This window comes from Anopheles merus, chromosome 3L (assembly GCF_017562075.2).
Source record: "Anopheles merus strain MAF chromosome 3L, AmerM5.1, whole genome shotgun sequence".
NCBI classification, from domain to species: domain Eukaryota; kingdom Metazoa; phylum Arthropoda; class Insecta; order Diptera; family Culicidae; genus Anopheles; species Anopheles merus.
Window position 1 is genome coordinate 12,075,425 of NC_054085.1, and position 21,098 is coordinate 12,096,522.

A 21,098-nucleotide genomic window follows, 5' to 3' on the forward strand; every position below is an offset into this window, starting at 1 on the left:
TTTTCCGCCTGTTCGCACCCACGGTTCCAATGCGTGGTATTGTTTTCCTGCTTTGTCACACCGAAGAAACGAGTTTAGATTTACACAATGATGGCCGCGCGCGCTCGGGCTCGTATCAGCGCTCAGTGTTTTGTGTCTGCGGGTCCCCCATTGCTGCTTTTGTTCGGATGGATCCACCCGACAATGGATGCTTTCTTTCTGCCTCCCATTGGGTCGATCCGAGGCACTCGTTTGCCAGCCAGAGTGTGCCATACAGAGCTCTAACGCTTTCAAGAGTCGGTAAGCATTTTGTCATGTTTCATTTGATATTTTTATACGTTTTGTATGGTTTGTTTGTGCGTTTTTCTGTGCGTCGGGGAGGTTTTTTTACGATCGCTACTCACCGAAAGCAAGAAGCATATGGGCAGAACTTATCGATTGTTTGTATAGCAACAAAACCCCGCCGTGCCTTGCGTGTACTTTCTTCCGTTTTCTTCCCTCCTTTCCTTGTCTTGCAGCGTATTTTATGGGAAAGAAAAACATCTCACACAGTAACAACAACAACGACGACAAAGGCAAGCGAAAGAGACTAAAATAAAGCAAACTGGTTGAAAGGGCCAACGCAACACACACGCACACACAAAACATGAAAAACAGACATTTTTTCTTCGGCTTCACACAGCAAACACGTTTACTTTATGATAAACATGCAACAGTAACAAACGGCACCATAATAATAATTGCTCGGGAGGAGTTGGATAAAGAGCAGATAACGTCGAATGGAGAAAAAATACACACACACAAATACCATTATGACATTGGCCCGATCCAATACAGGATAACACACGCTTTATGGCAGGATAAATGGGATCGAGCTGAACCCGTTTAAAGATATAAACAAATCCTAAACAAATCCTGAAGACACGAAGACGCCTCAGAAACACCTCAGAAGAGGCTTTAGCGTTCGAATAAAATTACCTCTAATTATCTCCGATTTCCGGTTCTCCTTGTTGCCCGGTGTGTAGCCATTAAAAGAGAAAAAAACACTTCCCAAACACCGGCCATGATCCTGATGGCTACTTATACTGCTCTCATTGTACTTCCCCCCAATCGTATCCGTCGAGTGGCGTTTGTTTGTCTGCTGGGGAAAGAAGGTTTGATTGTCTGTTTTTACACGTGCTTGTCGCTTTGTGCGCAAGACTGCTTTTTTCACCCACGGATGGGAATTTCTATTCTTTTCGTTTTTCTTTTTTTTCGCTTTGAAACAAGATAGGGTTTTTATATTTGTCGTTTGAACTGAAAGAAAACACGCACACAAGCGTAGTGTGAAAAGCGAGTTGGGAAAAGAGAATCCGATCGTTTGTTGTCTCGCTCGCTGCTGGTACGACAACCGGAGAGTGTGACTCTGGTTAGCGTATTTTCACACATCCGGGAGCATAACCTACACCCGCACTAGAGTAGCGTAATATTTATGTTTTGTGCCTGAGTTCTTCCAGCACCAGCATCAACACACACACACACGCACCAGCAACAAAGCGGAATGATTTTGCTGGGCGGTGTTGCTTTACTGTTGTTGCGTGACGATTCAATGAATGGTTGTACAAAAAGTTGTACAAAAGCAGCGTACATAAATGGATTGTGTTGGTGCTGTCCAGTAGTAAGCAATGACCAGAAGGCTTTTGGATCTACTTAAACAATTAGAATAAGTATCAACTTCTTTTTGTTGTATAAAACATTTAGGATCATTTTGTTAAAACATGATGTACTAAGTGTTTTAATGACATACCTGATTATTTTCTTTTATAAAATAGCGAACGTTACTTGTAGCGAACGTTAATTTGTATTAGCTTATAAATTGTCATACCGCATAAAATGGACTATTGTACTGATAGGTTCTAGATAATATTTTTAATGAAAATTGAATATTTAAGAGAATAAATAAATAAAATAATTATACTTTGTTGTTAGATAATTATACTAACGTTCCAGTCAAGGGAAATCCTATTATCGAATGGGTAAACCAATAATTCAGAGATAGCCTAGAACCATTTGTGAAGTGAAGACAGGCCTGATCCGATCACGGCTGTTGCACCAAATAAAAAAATACCAAGAATAATAATAATAATTATTATTATTATATAGATAATTAATATGATTGTAACTATTATCAAAAAAAATAAATTAATATTACAGCAATTATCCGCAGTACGCGAAACTCGATATACGCGAATTCGCAGTACGCGATTCCTCTTAATTTGACAGCTCCATGTGTTTTTTTCCAAATATTTTAATTCTTTGAAATAGTTTATGCTCTTTTTGATTTTCTTTAATGTTCTTAATGCATTTTGCATCAAATTTGTGCAAAAGGCCTGCAAATTTGTGCACCTGTTTTATAACAAAAAACTTAAATGCAAAACTCTGTGGCGATATTTTTCAACCCTCGAATATTTTCCAACCGCTATTGCGCTCGGTCCCGTACGATAGCGTATATCGGACAATGACTGTATAAATAAAATATGATTTTTTAAATCTAATGAAAATATTATGAATAATAATAATAATAATAATAATAATAATAATAATAATAATAATAATAATAATAATAATAATAATAATAATAATAATAATAATAATAATAATAATAATAATAATAATAATAATAATGATAATAATAATAATAATAATATAAAAATAATAATAGTAATAATCATAACAATAATAATAATAATAACAATAATAATAATAATAATAATAATAATAATAATAATAATAATAAAAATAATAATTCTTAAAAATAAAAACAATAATAACAATAATAATCATAATAATAAGAGTAATAATAAAAACAATAAAAATAAAATTATAATAACTTAGCTTTGTTCCATCTTTCATCCAATTCCTTCCGTTCAAACTAAGCATTAATTTGTATTCAAGATCACAACGACAACCTTTGGCGGTGATACCTCTGAATTTGTGATATGAAAATTTACAAAAATATTTTACTATATTTGGCACATAATTCAACACGAAATTGTGACAAACAGAGTTAGAAAACACCACAAAAAACCCAATATTGACACACAAACAAAAAACAAAAGCTATGCTTTCCGCCACGTTGCAACTGATTACATGATTCGTGTAGAATCCTTATTTTGATAATCGAGAAGACGCCTGATAATCTTTACATATTATTTAAACGGTACATTAATTCCAAATGATTTCGTGTTTATTTTCCTTATGCTGAAGAAGCAGCTGCAGATGGAACATAAAAAATAATAGAGCTGAACACGTTTTTTTTAGATTTTAGATTTGCAGTTTGGAATAATTTACAAATGCTAGGAATTTCATGGATTTTTGTTTCGTTATATTGTACAGTCTTTCGAGCTTTCACAAAAGCCCTATTCAAAGGCATTTCAACACTTTTTTTGATAGATATTATTTGTTATGAGATACCAATTTCCCAACGTAAGAGACTACAACAAACTTTGGGTAATTCGTTTATTACATTCAGGCAGCACATTAGATATTTTCCAAAAAAGTAAAAAAGCAACTAATATGAAGAGCTGTAAAGAAATGCTGAAGTTTCATTCATGAAACTGCGCTACTACTACGCCACAAAACAGGATGCTTCAGAGCAACAACACCTCAATCTCGCTTGTATATATAATGTGTTGCGTCTGAAAAAAATCCTTCAAACGAGAGAAAAGCTACACATTACACATCAAAAACACAAAACTGTCCGCCTCCTGGAGTGCGGGAGACCGAACGCTCTCAACCTCTCCACATGCTTACACACGCCGCATATCATCCGGCATAAGAGCTATCCTTTTCAGCCGTGCATCATTTATGAGCCTTTGCGCCCATTTCATTCGCCCACATGCGAAACCAACATCTCGCTTGTGCACCGTGCCAAACACACATGTGCGTAAAACACCGAGCCGTTTGTGTTTTTTGGTTGTTTGATCCTCCACAAACAACAACGCATCTGCGAGGACGACAACGAGCGAGCCGGACGGATGGAAAATGACTTTTCCTGCTTTTCACTTTTGACTCTCACGTATACGTACACACGCACCCACACAAAAGGATGCTTTTCATGCTCTTCAATCTTAGTCGAGCGCATTGTAGTGTATGAAAAGAGAGAGCAATAGAGTGAGAGAGAGAGACTTGCGTTCTCTTTTTTTGTTCCATGATTGTGTGTGTTTTTCTGCTCCTTTCTGGTCTCCCGGAACGCCACCGTTCTTCACATTCTGGCCAAGCACACTTACACGCATACGCATACACAACCAAAACGGGCAAATGTGCGAGAGCGAACGCAATGTGGGTTCACGTGCACCGCTCATTCACACCCAGCCCCGCTTAGTCTTTCCCTGTTTTTTATCAAAATATCAACAGTGGAACAGATTATGATAGGGACCATTATGCGCTTAGAACCCAGCGTGAAAACATCGGAATCTCTCAGCGCGTTCCAATCACGCTCGAGCCCGTGCCCGAGACAGTCATCTAGCCAGTCAGTCACTCACTCAGTCAAATAGACCCGTTGCTCCACACGCCGACATCTGCACGAGATGTCCGATCGCGTATCGCGTGTAGGGTAGTCGCGTTTCGGGTGGTAGCGTTACATTACGTTTCCACGGGTCACTGGATTGCTTTTCCAGCTCGTGATTAGTGGCTATTGACAGTAGTGGGTTATTTGAGTGCGTCTGTGGTTAGGTGTTTGTTCTCCGCGTGGTCAAAATGACACCCGCGTGTGGTGATAGTGAAGCGTTTAATCGGCCGCCAGTTTCCGGATTGTAGAGCTCGGCGTGTGAGTGTGCCATGTGTTTATTGGCTTGATAGGAAAAGAGCAGCGGAATAGAGCCACCAACATCAATCGAATCGGGTGGAGTTTGTGCCGGCTAAGATACAATTGTAACACGCGCAGATAAGACCACTTCTCCTGTTGGTGTGTGAAAGCGCCTCGTGATAGCCACCTCGAGCGCACGAGATCCCGTGTGTGTTGTCTACTAAAGACCACGCAAATAAGGAAGCGATAAACGGTGAAACGATTTATGAGAAGACATCTCGTCAGTCGAGCGATACCTATTGTCTCTATTGTTTGTGTGCGTTGTGTGTTTGTGTTCGAAAGTAGGCGAAACAAGTGCTTTCTAGGCCACTCAATCCAAAACCCCTCCATCATCATCATGGACATGACGATGGCATCGAAGAATCACAGCCCTGCCAGCGCCGGCGAACACATCAAGCGACCGATGAACGCGTTCATGGTGTGGTCTCGCGGTCAGCGCCGCAAGATGGCACAGGACAATCCGAAGATGCACAATTCGGAGATTTCCAAAAACCTCGGCGCCCAATGGAAGCTGCTCACCGAGGGCGAAAAGCGACCCTTCATCGATGAAGCCAAGCGGTTAAGGTAAGCTGACCTCTCTAATTCCCGTCGGCATTATTCATCCCTTCGATAATGATGATGAGGCAAATTTGCGAAATGTCGTAAATATCTCAAGGTCCCATTTGAGGTGCCCCAAAATTGCACAAGAACTCCTCCTGAGTCACGTTATATTTATTTATTCGCCGTGTTAGTGTTTACATCACATGAACAAAGCAAGTTGAAGGGACTAATGAGTGAGGAGAAGAGAGAGGGAGAGAACGAGCCGGTCCGAAGACATTATGAGGTGATAAGCGACCACCCAATAACCACCACAATCCCACGCTTTGCGACGATGACGATGATGATGATGATGCTTTACTTTCAACCTTACCCCCTCCCCCTACAAAAATGCCCCCTGCTATCGATCATCATAAACGTGCAAGCGGAATTGTAACAAATGATTTTAATGTCCAGTTTGATCGATTTCCCCTGGATAAGCTTAAGCCCTATTCCGCGAAGCCCATTACTAATTTTGCTGATATTAGGGCATTGTTGGGGAGGTTACGATTTCGCTGTATTCCTATTATACTAGTGCAGTAATTTAATCGCAGGGATTATGGCAACGCGAAGAGTGATTTGCAGTTTATCGTTACGGTGTAAAAGATTAAACCGGGATTTTGGTTGTACTAAAAGTGCTGTACTATCGATAAAGGGATTTATGATTTACCTTCAATTGGAAGAGCGATATAGTTCATTGCTTTACGGATATTTTCTTGGAAGTTGATGCAAAAAATCAGTTCCATCAGTTATTTGTTGCGCTTTTTTTCCAAAAAAAGTTATGAAGATTTGGTTTTTAGTACAATTTGTTCTAAATATACGTTGTATGTTGTATGTCCAGAATTTATGAAAACTCAATAAAAAGTGACAAAGTTGAGTGTTAACTCAGAAAATTAGCTTAGTATTCCAAATAACATAAGGAAAAAAAGTGTGAACAGAACTACGAAGGATAGCAGAGATAACCACCTGGACATAAAAATGGATAGGAACAGGGAAATAGGTATGAATAGAATTTTCAATAGAAAGTGTGTTCAGGAAAACAGGATGTCCCATGAAGTGAATAAGAACTGTAAAAAAATATACTAAAATACTAAATAAATGCATAACCGGGCCTGGCACTCTAATTTCCTGCTAAATCCTTGAGACTAAGTCTTCAACAATAGGATACAGATTGAACACACCATCTGGTAGGAACAGGAACATGTATGAGTTATACTCAATACGAAAATAAAATATATAGCATGCCGGGGTTTTTGCATATAACTATGAAATTTGACTGCGCAGTCGTTTAACCGGGCTAAATTAACTAGTAAAGAGATAAAAATAGTTTTGTAGTACACATATCTAGGTTACATGCTCAAACAAACCATAAAAGCTAGTATTACTACTTTTTACCTAACTTCCTTCAGAAACGCTTTCAATTAAAACCGCGTTTTGTGAAGAAGTTTAACGTACAATTCAAAACATTAATTCCACTTTCATATACAACATTAAAAACTGTTAAGAGGTGCAATTAAAAAAGAAAGTTACCAAAGGCATAAAATAACATAAAATTGCACCCTCTAAAGAAGAAATACTAAACAGCTCAATAGTACTACACAGTGCTGTATCGAGAATTACCTCGAAGAACTAAAAGATACATAAGAACACGTGCCACTTTAATTGATAGCATAACCTACTTTTACAAGAATATAAACCTAAATCAAGTAGACGGACAAACAATTGTATTGCGCGTTAAGCGTCGTAATTTTTTCGTAACATTAATTCAAATTGAGGGCACCAAATTGGCTCATGTTTTCGAACCATAATTCAAATTGAGGACACCCAAATTTTGGCAAACAAATGTTACACAAAACACATGTGCCACAATACCCTGGGGTATTTTTTTGTTCACAAACTGGTTCACATTATTTGCAGTATTTGTCGCAGAATAATACAAAAACAAACATCCCACTGTACACGTTCCGGCACTTTATAATTGTACAGCTGCGGGCACAAAAGCTAGAACGTTCCACCTACATGTGTTTGGCGGCTTTCAGGAACACAACACTTTTATGCATATATGGTGATCGTGTGATGGATTTGGCCAATCAAAACCAGATGTATTTTATCTGCCACGAGTATCGGCCGGCAGATGAAAGAGAGCCACAACAACATCTAGAACAATCGAGTTGATGATGGTGTAATAGCGAGATGGAAAAGAGACGGGCAAGAAATATCCTCAGTAAATGCAACGAACATTGAGCTTGTTGCTGTATTGAGATGAATATTTTGAATATTACTTAAAGCAATTATTACTCCGAAACCACAACATGTGACACGAAGCCTACACGTTTTACAATAAATTCATTTTAGTGTGCGCCTGCACCATTCTCATTAGTTTCCATTACTTTGATGCGATGAACATAACGAACTATTGTGATGATTGTAGTCGGAGAAAGCAGAGGAAAGGAAAACATCTTTACAAACAAAAAAAACTAAATGAAAAAAGTAAAGCCCCTCATATGCAGACACATGCACCCAGATGCTTCTCTTTGGTGGCGATCCTTTGCCGACAGCACACAGCCAATGACGACCAATGTCGGCACAAGTAAACAAGAGAAATGAATGAAACACGGTTCAGGCAGCACTGGAAATCTGGAACGAATTTAAAGCCTAAAGCCGAACGGAAATCTCGACTCGCGTGTGTGACAGAACAGACCCTCTGTTGCTCGCTGATGGATTTTCATCATTCTTTCTCGTTTCGGGACAATATTTACAACTGACGTGCCACCCTGCCACCCGGCCAGTGCCGTCGGTTGACAGTTTCAACAGTGTGCTAGCCCAAGCCCAAACATCCCTGCCGAGCTTCGAGGACACTCTGGCTGCACTAAACAATCATAATTTGCATTCGTTGTCAAGTGATGAACAAAGGAGAACCCCTCCCCTGGGTTCGAACGAAACGAGCACAAAATATGACGATTGGTCAAGTAGGGATGTGAAGTAGCGCTGTTGATTGTTTACCAATGTTTCTTCTAGAAGCCCCTGGCCAGGACACACTTGTGACAAATGACACTTTTGCATCTGTTCGAGAAGAAAAGTGAACCGATTACGATTTACCCTTTTTTGGGTTTAAACAGTTTTCAGAGATTTCCGTTCGAGTGGTTTTCTATTGACTGTTTAATTAATCTAGATGACATATAGGAAAAGAAATCAATTGAAGGACACATACAAAAAAAACAATTACACACAAAATCAAGGATGTTTGCGTATGTGTTGATAAAGCGTAGCTTACTTAAGCAGGCATCTAAATCTCCCATGCAAATAGGCATACGTCATCACGGACAAATAATGAATAATCACGGAAGGGTGGATTATAACGGCCGTGATAAGGGATTTGTTTTCATTATTCGCAGAAAAATACTCAATATTAATGAAGACGTTGCCTCCCACGATGAACTTATCAGTAAGCTATTAAATTGATTAAAAAAAATATATATTTACATTACGTTAAAAATATAATAAAATACATTCAAGTTTCTGCATAAATTCGTGCTCCTTATAGCCAAGAGTGTTGAAACAATGAAAACTGACAATATTTATTCTAGTCTCATAATTCATTCACTACATCATTGTAGATTTTTTTTAATTTTTACGTACAAGTATATCTGAAGACGTAGACTAATAGAGGTATAGTATAGAAATTGAAACAAGGTTACAAACATACCCACTGATTTATTAGGAGCATGTTTAAACATTATTGGGAATTTGCAACATATTTGTAACAATTACACTCTATTGAATCTAACAATTGACGAAAAAATGGGAAAATTTGGTAAAGCAAATTAAACATATTTTTTAATTAAGACATTTTTGTAGTTGAATAATTGACGAAAAGACGTGTAGTGGAAGTAGCCTCTAAGAGCATTTTTTTTTATTCAGAAATATGCACAAACAACATTTTTTTTTCATAAAACGAGTATTTTCTCGTGACAAGTAATTTGATTGTACACATTAAATATCATATTTTAGCTAATTTAAAAAAAAAATATCAAAAACCAAAAGCTTATTTTTTCATTTTCACGCTACTGCAAATCACTGCTTTACTGACAATAATCATTCCGTATTCCCCATTTTACCGTACAAATTATACTTGCCTTACTGCTTTTCATATCCCTCTCTGACCTACCACACACACCAAGCGGGAAGAGCAACACCGGACCTTACATGCCCGGTAGCTAAACGGTACACGTTGTCCAGGGAAATATATCCTTTCCGGGTAGGAAATGGACAGCAATTAAGCAAATGAAACGACTTAATTACTTCCCCCACTGGTGGGGTCATCCGACTGGCATTTCTACGACCGGAAAAACACTTTTATAAACAAAGCCAGACAAGAAGACGTAATTAGATTATTAATGATTTAGTTAGTCTCCTACCTGATGATGATTCTTATACACTTTCATCACAAAAACATTCGATTGTCAATTTTTCCTGTCCTTCAATTAAGTACTGCCATACTGTCATCTCTAATCACCATGCACTTTAACATGGAATAATGGTGTTAGCTTCCCCCTCGCACAATATAGTCCCATTGTTTCACCAGAGAAAGGATTCATTATTCACGCATTGACTAAGTGTTAGCACACACACTGCAATTCCGATGCATTTCATTCCAGTGCAGTTGCGATGACGTCTGTGTGCAATGTGCAGAACACCGACAGTCCGTCTCCAGCCGACAGGCACACGCCGGAGTTAAAACAAACGAACCCAGGGGTGCCGATAAAACGCTCCAAATTGCTGCCTTTTTGTGTGTCGGGCAGCCACGACACACACACACAAAATGCAGGCCTTTTAGCCGGCAAAGCCTCTATTGTATAAGGCTTAAATGTTCTCATCGGGACTGTGTTGTGTTTCAATTTTAAGCCCATTGTGCTCCGACACTGGCCCCTTCTTCGCAAAGACAAACAATCAAGTTGGCAACGGGACCGGCAGAGTGGTTCACTCGTTCAGCAATCGTGTATCCAACAAGCTGAACGGAGTGCAATCGCTGTTGACAAGCGGGGAGCGCCCCTTGTAGTGGCGAAAAGGCGAACAGTGTGGCGAATGTTTGCTGATTTCTTTCGGAAACCATGAAGCTAGAGCCTTGATTACATTAAGCTTAGCTTTGGCACCGGAAAGATCCCTCCAACTAATAGATACATTGTGGTGGACACGAGAGCGAGCGGAATTGTGTGTGCCAGACAAGGATATTTTATTTAATTTCGGCTCGAACTACGCTTTTTCCGTAACCGATCATCAGACAACGGAGAGGGAAAAGAAAAACAGAAACAGATAAAAGACACTCACACGAGGCGGCACTAGAGCAAATAAACAATTCCAGCAACGAAGCTATTCTTCCACGGACACATGTGTGTCTGTGAGCCAAAAAAAAGCATAGCGCAGTCAGCAACGATCTTAACGCAAACATCTGGAAAAGAATCCTGCCGGTGTGATGATATCCTTCCAAAAAGGAGCCTGCGAAGAGAGGGCAGCAGAATAATACAGATAAATTTATTAGTTTCTGTGTTATTCTTTGTTTGTGGTTCGTTGTTTCGTCCTGAAAAAGGAAGTCCTTGACTCACGCCCGCTATTATGGCAGCGAGATCAAGTGGCAACACTAAATTTCAATGAGAAAAGCCAACGAGCGAGCGGAAAAAAACACAATCTAGGATGAATAGGGATGGCAACCGCAATGGGAATGTGTCTGTGCCTATCTCAAACCAAGTCGGGGATTCATGTTACACCGAACTAATTTAGAGCTCATGTTTTGCGCGTACACACACTCGAGATATTGAGGTTTAATGCGTTTTTGGTGAGTCTTGTTTCCTCTTTGTTTGAGACTTGGTGATGGCGAGAAGAAAGGATCTTGTGTTTTTCCTGTTGTTTTTACCCTGTTCGTGTGAGTAAATGACTTTTGAAACGAGACCATACCCGAAGGAAGAGATAAAACTCATTGCTACTGATGCAACAACAGACACTATCCCCATAAAATGCTTAACGTGAGTGAGATAACACAGAAGAAGACACTTATGGAAACTCGCTGCGGATGCGCAGCTTCTGCTTATCGAGTGTTTTCCTCAAAACGTTTGCCATTTTTTACAGTGTGCTAGCAAACACAACATAAAATATTCCTATTTTAGAACCACAGAAATCACAAAACGGACATTTAGACGCACAAAATTATGCCTTCAGTTATTGTGATGGAAGTCGGAATTCCTAACATGCTTTTAAATTCGCGAGTGAAGCTCCTCTCCACAAACATGGCTTTCGTACGCTATCGCAGCTGATTTTGCAAACAATAAAGATGACACTTATCGATATGACGACCTCCCGTTCCGTTCCTTTTCTTTTCCGTGTCATATCTGATAAGCGTTGTTGCGCGCATTTTTCTACAATCCGGAACAATACTCACACACACACACACACACACACACACACACACACACACACACACACACACACACACACACACACACACACGCGCGCGCGCTCGCATGCTGAAATCATGCATGCAACCACGTGGGGAAGGTGCACAAAAAGAAACGTGCACACCTTCCGGCCGTATCATGAAATGGCATTTACACCTTCGTTTAGTCAGCAACAAAATCCCCTTATCAGGTCGTCAGCACTGTTGGCATAGTGCTGACAGAGATAGCCACTTTAACACAGCGGGAATGAAGGATAGCCGGGAGGGTGGTGGAAGGTGTTACGTTTCTTCCGGACGCTGTATCACACTGCACCAAAAACGCTTGAGATTGCAGAAATTTGCTTCCATGCTTCCAAACTAAACGATAAAAAACGGTCGATCAATATTGTATATTGTAGTCCTCAATTCTGTACTTTACAATTTAGCCCATTTATAAAAGACAAACAGTGGTCTTTCGATACATTCATGTCAAAGGTAATGTTTGACATGAATTTTTCAATTGAATAACTTTTTACCATACATTATTTAAAAAAATTATTCATGTTGTAAACACATAAGACTTGTAAATAAAAAAAATCCCAGCCATAGTGCAGATCATACATACAATTGCGTACTTTTACAGGGTTTCTCTAGCCATTCAAATTCAATGTCTCAAAATACCTTTCAAAATTAACAATGGAAACTCCAATGATCTGTGATTGGTTGCTTTGTATATGTTCGATACACATTTGACACTGGTTACAGTCGTTGCCACCTAATTTTGGCTCTAAGGCATACATTTTTGACAGTGCGTATCAATTTTTTCCTCTAAGGCATCAATTTTTGACAGTGCGCATCAATTTTTGACTCTAACGCACCTATTTTTTTATCTGAAAGTCATCAATTTTTGACTCCTATAGGAATCATGACAATTTTACAAGGTATTTTAGCAGATTTTTAACATTTGTTATCTCACATCTCATAAAAAATACAAAAACTGTGTAAATTGATTGCTTCTTGAAAAAAAAGATGAAATTTTAGAAATTGTAAAGCTTTTATTTACAGCTGAAAATACATGCCATTTTTTCACTCCATTAAAACTTCCAAAATTGGCAAAGCAATTGTTTTATTTTAAATTATATCAATAACATTATTCACTACTTAACTTAATTTCAATCATTTCAAAGCACACAGTTTCAGAAATTACTTAAAATTTTGTAAATAAAGCGATTGACTCACAGTAAAAAATTGATGCCTTCGAGGCAAAAATTGATGCGCACTGTCAAAAATTTAAGCGTTCGAGGTAAAAATCGTGGGCTGTCAAAAATTGGTGCCTTCGAGACAAAAATAGGTGAGTTAGAGTCAAAATTTAGCGGCAACGACTGTAATTGGGATTTTACGTCTTATTTGACGTTTTGTTCATCTTGAACCTGATCTGACTGGGTTATGTAAAAATAGTGATTTTCGTGTCAGTTTAATTCAAAACCGATTCAAAACGGTTAAACTAACAATAAATGGGTAATTTTGAGTGTTTGAATATCACTTAATTAAAATCGGTTAAAAATATCAACTGACGAAAAATACAGATACAAAATGTATAGCCAAAGTGAACCAATCCAGTTAACTATCATTTCTAGAATTTAAATTCTTTAATTGAATTAATATACCAATCCTTTGTTTTTATATTACTTAGAAAGGTGGATTATTGACCATTTTGACATGTTTGATGTCAATAGCAATGGAATTTACAGCAAAACAAAGCATGTTGATAAAGACAACCCTTTTTTGCTACGAAATTCATTCACAAAATAGCAGAACCGTAAATTTAACACAAATTTAACGTGTTGTTCTTCATCGCTCCGTATTAACGCCAAAAAAGTTTCTCCCCCCCCCCCCTTGGATTTCTTTTAACAAATTGGTGCCCCAATTCAATTTCATGCATGCGAAAGCCTTACATCCGCATTAGCAATCGTGCCTGTTTCGTCACGGCACATTCGTCACACCAACCTATCGGAAAGATTACAAGCCGTGGGTAAGTACGGCAGTAACACCACATCAAATTGTCGCCAATGAGTGTAAATCAGGCAGGTTTCCTTACGCTTCCTTTCCGGCTTAAAACGCTGATACCCGTACTCGCAGACATTGATTTCGACAGAAAAATCACATCCATGAGTCGTTCTCATTCGCTCGGCGCAAAAAATAGACCACATACAACAGCATCAACACGCACACACCCACAACAAAAAAGAAACAATCATCGCCCGAGCGTAACAAAAGTAGCATAATGAGCGAACAAATGGTACGCTCGATGAAATAATGAAAAACAGGATCAAATTAATTTCCAGCCTCCATCCGCACCGCCATTGTTGGAGGCGATTGTTGGATTTGCGTATACAAATCGCGCTGTCATAATCCCTCTCACTTTGTAGTGAGCATCGCTCGCCTACCGCCAGCAGTGAATGGGGATGAGGAGGAAAAGATTTTTCCTCTTTTTAAAAAGGCGTGTGCGAAAAGCCCATCCCACGCCCGACAACGCCACACCGTTTTTCTCCCCAGCTTCGGATGATCATTTAGGCTTCTCGTAGCTTCGTGGTGGCGCGTGTGTCTCTGTCCGCCCCTGAGTGCATGCGAGCCTGCGTGCGTATTATTTTATTTCATTTTGTAGCGCATTTCATTGTGCTGTATGCAATTAATAGCGCAATTGTCACGCATTGTTATAGCGTGGAGTTGTTTCTGCAGGAGTTGTTCAGAACGGGGTGGGGACCCTGTGGAACATCCGCGTTTTGGAACGATGCTAACAAACGAACTGCCAGTTTTCTAACGGTCCTGCTGTGGACGAACCAGTCAGTCAACCAGTGCGTTCAGAAAAAGGAACAAATGAATCTTTTTCATCCAATTTTATGTTTGCTTTGGTGGCGCGGCGCACACGGTTCGGGATGATGCAAACGTTTATTTGATTATTTTGCCGGATTATCCTTAACTCATTCGATTTATTGTGAGTAGAGGGCAACAAAAGAAGGCTAAATTGCTAGACGCTTAACTTTACACGAATAATCCTGCAATAACATTCGCAAACTAAAGGGTCACCAAAGGTTATGAGCTCTCATTGTGTTGGGAATTATTTAAAAACATACAAAAAAGAATTCAGAATTCGCTTATAACGTTTTCTATGGAATATTAATTTTAAATATCATCTTACCATTCTATCAAGCTTCCATTGCACTCTGATATTCAATCTTCAATTTTCACATGAAAATGAAAGAAGACCGCTACAATTATTCATTTCTCGGAATTATGTCTCGCTGGAATTAACCGTCAAACCCGTCCACGCTTATCAGCAAAAGGCTACCAACGCACACAATGCATGCACAATGGTGATGTTGCTTTCGAACTCAACACACAGGATCATCAAATTCTCCGAACCCATTTCGATTCCAACGTGTTCGATACGCGATGAAAGGCAAACATGGAAATTATCGATTACGAAATTACCCTCTCTTTCTCTCTCTAACGGGGTAAGGAAACGAGCGGCTGTGCCGTTGTTGTTGATTCAATGTCAACACGTTGGACTGATAAGTTTCGTGTTAATTTCAATGCCTTTTCCCTCGGTGCGGTTTGGTCCGGCAGCTGGGCGACCCTCATGGGCGACCCTCATAGGAAGCGAATGGATGGCAAAAAAAAACACTGATGTTGTAGAATGTATATTTTATCTTTAGTTTGAACAAAACCCGCGGCGGTTCGAATTGATTCTTTGTAGCGATCAGTAAAATATTTACTTTAATGTCGGTAAAATATACCGCAAAACTGTTTTGTTTGATGAAGTGATTAATAGAAGATTTGGATAGATCTTAGACTTTTGATGTACTATTTACAATGCAGTGTCACTATGATTTATTGAACAAAAATGTTAATTTATCTGCTAATATGTTCTTTATGATTATCTGATTTTGTGTTCTTCACCGTTTTGTGTTCACTTTACCGATGTCTATAATCTTATTTTACTAACTAAACCAAAGAGATACGTGCAACATGTGGATTTTTTTATGGAAGCTTTAACGATCTTCAACATATTTGAATATCGAGTCTGTTTCCGAGCTTCTAAGATATCAGGGTAGTTCAAATATCGCATTTTAAGAAGATATAGCTTAATAACCTGTAATAACCTATAACGTGTGCGTAAGATAAATGAAAGGTAGTATGTACTACAAACTCGTTATTTATGAAGATAAAAAAATTCAAGGTTATATATCAAATAATAGCAATATAAGATAACTTCAGCATGATCACAGATCATAACCAATATGATAACAATCAAGAGATATAGCCGCCAGATGTCTATAAACGTTTATCAAAAAATTGATTTCTCAGTAACTTTGGTTCCAGGCTCTTGAAGTCGGAATGCGATTGGTTCCAATATTCAAATGCGTTTCAGGACGATTACAATGGATTTTTTTGTAAAACAAAATTCTCTGACTTAAATCTACTTCAGATAACCATGGTAGAGGAGTATGACTTACTCAATTGTGAAGTCCATGATAGAGGACTCCTATTCCGGTTTGTTATGACTAGAAATTGTTTGGTTTTAGAAATACTTAAAAAAATATCCGAGATTTTAAACATCACTCCATAAACATCCTGATTATCCATTTCTGTAACACTTCACGATTTTAGTCAGTTTTTTTTATATGGAGTTTGACAGTTGGAGGCTGAAATCATGTAAACACTCCATACAAAACCTCATATAAAATCTCACACAAATCTAGGATTTTTTGACAGGACGGGTGAAAACTTTAGCTCAAGCAGGTTTTCTGGTAGCTTGACAAATACACAAAATATTTTTAAAATCTTCATTCAGAAGCAGAAGCGATACAAATCAGCCTTCCAAACATCAGTTTAGATACCGATGACAAGTTCATTGTCTTGTACTAAAAACATAATTTGACTATGATTAAACAGTTTACTACATTCTCACACACTTCTTATTGAAATTTCAATATCGTTTAATAATAATACTGTTCTCTATTCTCTTTTCCAGAGCCCTACACATGAAGGAACATCCCGACTACAAGTACCGGCCGCGAAGGAAACCCAAACCGCTGGTAAAATCGCCCACCCCAAACAGCGCCAACCACCCGAACGGTACCGGCCCGTCCTCAGCGAAGGAGCCCGCCCCCCAGTCACAGTCCCCGGTCGGCCGGACATCCTTCAGCCCGACCCAGCTGACGACCCCGGTCGGACTACCGCCCGGCATCTTCCCGTCCTACCACTTCGCCTACGATCTACACCAGAAAGCGTTCTGGAACCTGTACGGACCCCACCTGCTGTCCACCGTCGTACCGTCCGCGTATGCCGTGCCTCCCCATGCCGCCCTGCCGCTGTCCTATATTAAGCCGCCGAAAGCGTCACCTCCCTCGCCAATTGCACCACCGTCCCCGATACAGTCCGGCAACATTATCTGACCTACGCCACTGCGCTACAGCGCCGAGCATAATGTTTAGGGAGCGTAGTGTTTGCAATTCTCTCCATCTCACGATACATATCGGCATTTCCGCAAGGTGGCGCTGCACCGTAGAGAGCCCTGTGTATGATAGTGTTATGTCGTGTCCTTCGTATAAATGACTCCAATTTCTCAGCGGTTATTCATGACAAGAAGGTATAGCGAATAGTGTCGCACGAATTAATTTTGCAATATTATCAACATAAAAGGTTTTTCTTGAAAAAACAACAAGATATTTATTACTCTACCCAGCCTCAATCCCTGTTTCCTTACTTTTTAGTATACACTTTTCACTCACTTTCACACTCTCTATCTCTCACGCACAATCAAATCGTTGTCTATCGCCTAAGACTTTCTTGATGGTAGTGTTTATTTTTAAAAGCTCGTAACAGGTAGTCTAATTAATTACAATCAATCATATCTCATCGGGTGAGGCGATCATGTTGTAAAAATGTAATAATCCCCAATCGCGGAAGCGTTCTAACCGTACGGGGAAATTACGGACTGCTCCACAGCGTCCTTTCTTCAATCTGTGAAGACACTAAACCTGGGGCGTAATGTGTTAATATTTAGGAAGACGAAAAAAAGGCCATGTAAAATGATGTTTATCTGTATGTGTTTAGCGTAAATAAGTGGAGACAAACAATGGGTCAAACAAATTTGTAGGATGACGAAAGCGGCATTCATTATTGTTTTCAAGCAATGGGAGTTTCCGCGCACTCCAGGTGGTGTACTAAAAGCAAAACAACACAAAACAATGGCGAGAGTAAGCAGCAAAGAAGGGGGCAAAATGACTAACGCAAACCAAAATAAAACCACCTGGTTTGGGGGTTTCGAAAAGCCCTTCTATTTCTGCTTCTCCCTGTACGATACATGGTCGAGGGAGAGAGAGAGAGGGAGAACAGAAACAGTTACGGCATGATAACGGATTGTGTACATTGTGATAAGAGAGTAGTGTGAACCGAGCGTTGAAACCGAGCGTCCCGTGTTACAGAGCCATATCAGTACGAAGCGAGTGAAAGCAAATACCGCACAACGGCACCAGGTTGACCGCATTTCAAACACTCGACGAAGTTAGCATTCTATTCAGCGCTTCAGGCTTCTTTCTTACGGAGGATTTCTGAGTTTGGTGCAAGGAGTATTAGGTTGCTCAATTTATGTTATAAGTGTACAGTGACATGTAAGACACATAAGCCCAGTGAATTTCAGATCAAGTCTTAATACATTTCCGGTTTCTTGAATTTTCCCGCTAGTTTACAAAGAACACGGAGAAAGAATTCGAGAGAAAAGGAAATGTGTCAAAATTATAAATCAAAATTGTTACCTTATTATGATTAGTTAACTCATCGGTGTATATTTTAAGTAAGCAATAGAGGGAAGAAAACAACAGCTCAAATCTAGAACCAGGAAAACACACGTTTGTAAAGGAAAAACACGTTAGTCAAACACGCACACACGTGGGGTCACCCCATTTGGCAGAGGCTCTCTTTTTGTCAGTGTTTAGTGTTATACACTATCAATAAAGACAGTTTTAAGTAAATCAAAAACACTGATTTTTTTAATTTTATTTACACAATCGTTCTGGCTATTGGAATTATATTTGGGCCTAAAGAGAGGCAAACCCCGGAAACTTCCATACTTTCAGTAGTATACATGCAGCAGCCAACAAATTTTACTAAAGAATGGATGTATGGATGGAAATAAAATTATAAGTATTTTCTAAAGTTGATTTTGTGTCACAAACTTCAACAAACAAACGAAATAAAGGAAGTTTGAGGAAACAAGGCTCTATTCATTTTTGCAAGTTTTTTGCAGTTTTTTGCAGGGTAAAATTTAAATTCCAAAAATTTTAGCAAGGAAAACACGGCCAAATAATTTCATTTATCTAACAATCTCAATGCACAAGGTTATTTCAAATTGAAGTTTATCATCTGTTAAGGATATCATAATCTTGACACAGTTGTTGTCGTACCTTAGTTATCTCAATTTTACCTTCTCGTTAAAAAGAATTCTCGTTAAAATGTGCTAGAATAATTCTATTTTTCAAACTACACACCAAAATGTTGCTACACTAGCTTTGGATTTTTTTCTTCGGGTGTTTGATCTTGAATCTCCCCCAAGAAGTTCGTACTCTTTTTTTCAATACTCATACATCAGAACAGAATAGAATTCGATTCATCGATTCATCGATTCATAGAACCATAATTGGTGTTTTCCTAAAGCCCTCTATTTCTACCAGTACCTGCCAGTGTCTATCAGTAAAGAATGTAAGACAGTTAATTTTTACCAGTGCACAACACTAATCAGATGAAGTTTTGTTATTTTTCCAAAGCCAAGATCATTTGGATAATGTAGCCTTGGAAGAAGCCGAAGACCACAACGAGTGGGTCATATTGTTCTGTGAAGTAAATCTGAGCATCTCCGTGAGAATTTCATTTCAGATCACAATTTTCAATCATTCTACGAATACCCTAACGTCGTCGGTGTCCAAAAAATATCATCCAATGCCCTAGAAATAGCATCTACACAAATAGAACAGGTTTCTCCATCTTCAAAAGAAAGATATACTATTATAAAGTAATGTTTTTATTGCCAATAAGGAACTCTTCTGAATATTGTTTGATTTCTTGCAGCTTTCAAGCCCAAATATTCATAGCAATTATTAAAACTTCACGTAAAATATCACTTTTATTCCCACTGTTTCCCGAAAAAGCGACACCTCCCTCAAAATCAAAGCCATCCTTTCATCAATTGTTGCATTCACGTTATTGTTGTGCGTACACAATAGCCGGGCCAGCGTGGACAGAATACGGGGACCAGCTTTTGCACAAAACGCCCGCGTATTATTCCCGACTTTTCACCGGATGACCATCATTTGCTTTGTTACAGGGCCGCTGGACGTGATCGGTGTTGCCAAAAAGGGGTACACAACCCTTGCACAGTGCAAAACTATGTGTATGTGCAGGAGATAAAAGCATCCAAAGGGCGCGCGCACATGTATCTCATCGGGGCAACATTTTTCGTCACAAACAACCCATCATCATCAGCAGCATCCTCGCACACACTTTGAACTGTGCTCACACAGAATCAATCGGCATCGCATGTAAATAACAAAGCGAATTTAAATATAAAAAAATCAATCAAAATCTCACCTCGATCGAGAACCGGTGGGAATACACACACGAGCGGGAGGATGAAATGATGATTCTTTTATTAACACTCATTGTTATCCGTTTGCGTACGTACGACCTGACGATGGACGACGGCGACAGGTGACACAGCGATGCGTGAATTGACTCTTAATGTGCTCGCTTTTCCCTCTTGTATGATGTACACGGGAGAACGTGAAACACCCGCAAAAGAATAGCCCATTTTTGGCCCACTTCCGGTTGCTGCCAAATGATAACGGAAGCCGTAACCCCCGAGCTAACGACTGGCAGGTCGAACTGGAGTACAATCGGGAACTTAGGCCGCGAACACCAAAAGGTGATCACCTTTACGGTGACATTCAAAACACGTTTAGCTGCCACTTGCTACCTCAAATTCTCACCTGCGGACCATGGAGTTAGTGCAGCTCTATACGAATACCCATTGGTTGGTCGTTTGTTTACGATTTCCGACGACCAATCCTGTGCCACAAAAAGTCACTTTTCAATTTGCGATACAGAGTTCAAGGCATAAACAAAGACGGCTTAAATCTCAGTCCCCTTGTCTTTTGGGAAAATTAATTTCCCCCTCATTTACCCTTGAACGGTAGCATACTCTCCCTTTCT

General features: G+C 39.3%; 1 protein-coding gene across 1 annotated transcript; it reads left to right on the forward strand.

Moving 5' to 3' along the window:
* Nucleotides 1–4,408: 4,408 nt before the first annotated feature.
* Nucleotides 4,409–18,602, forward strand: LOC121599883 (transcription factor Sox-14-like). Its single transcript, XM_041927997.1, has 2 exons — nucleotides 4,409–5,389; nucleotides 16,864–18,602. Exons 1-2 carry the CDS (start codon nucleotides 5,031–5,033, stop codon nucleotides 17,285–17,287), a joined length of 783 nt encoding a protein of 260 aa, XP_041783931.1. The 5' UTR covers nucleotides 4,409–5,030; the 3' UTR covers nucleotides 17,288–18,602.
* The last annotated feature ends 2,496 nt before the right edge of the window (nucleotides 18,603–21,098 follow it).

Coding starts and splice junctions, on each gene's coding strand:
- LOC121599883 (XM_041927997.1), top strand. CDS start 5,031: ATGAGAAGACATCTCGTCAGTCGAGCGATACCTATTGTCTCTATTGTT. Junction 5,390..16,863: donor GATGAAGCCAAGCGGTTAAG/GTAAGCTGACCT, acceptor TCTCTTTTCCAG/AGCCCTACACATGAAGGAAC.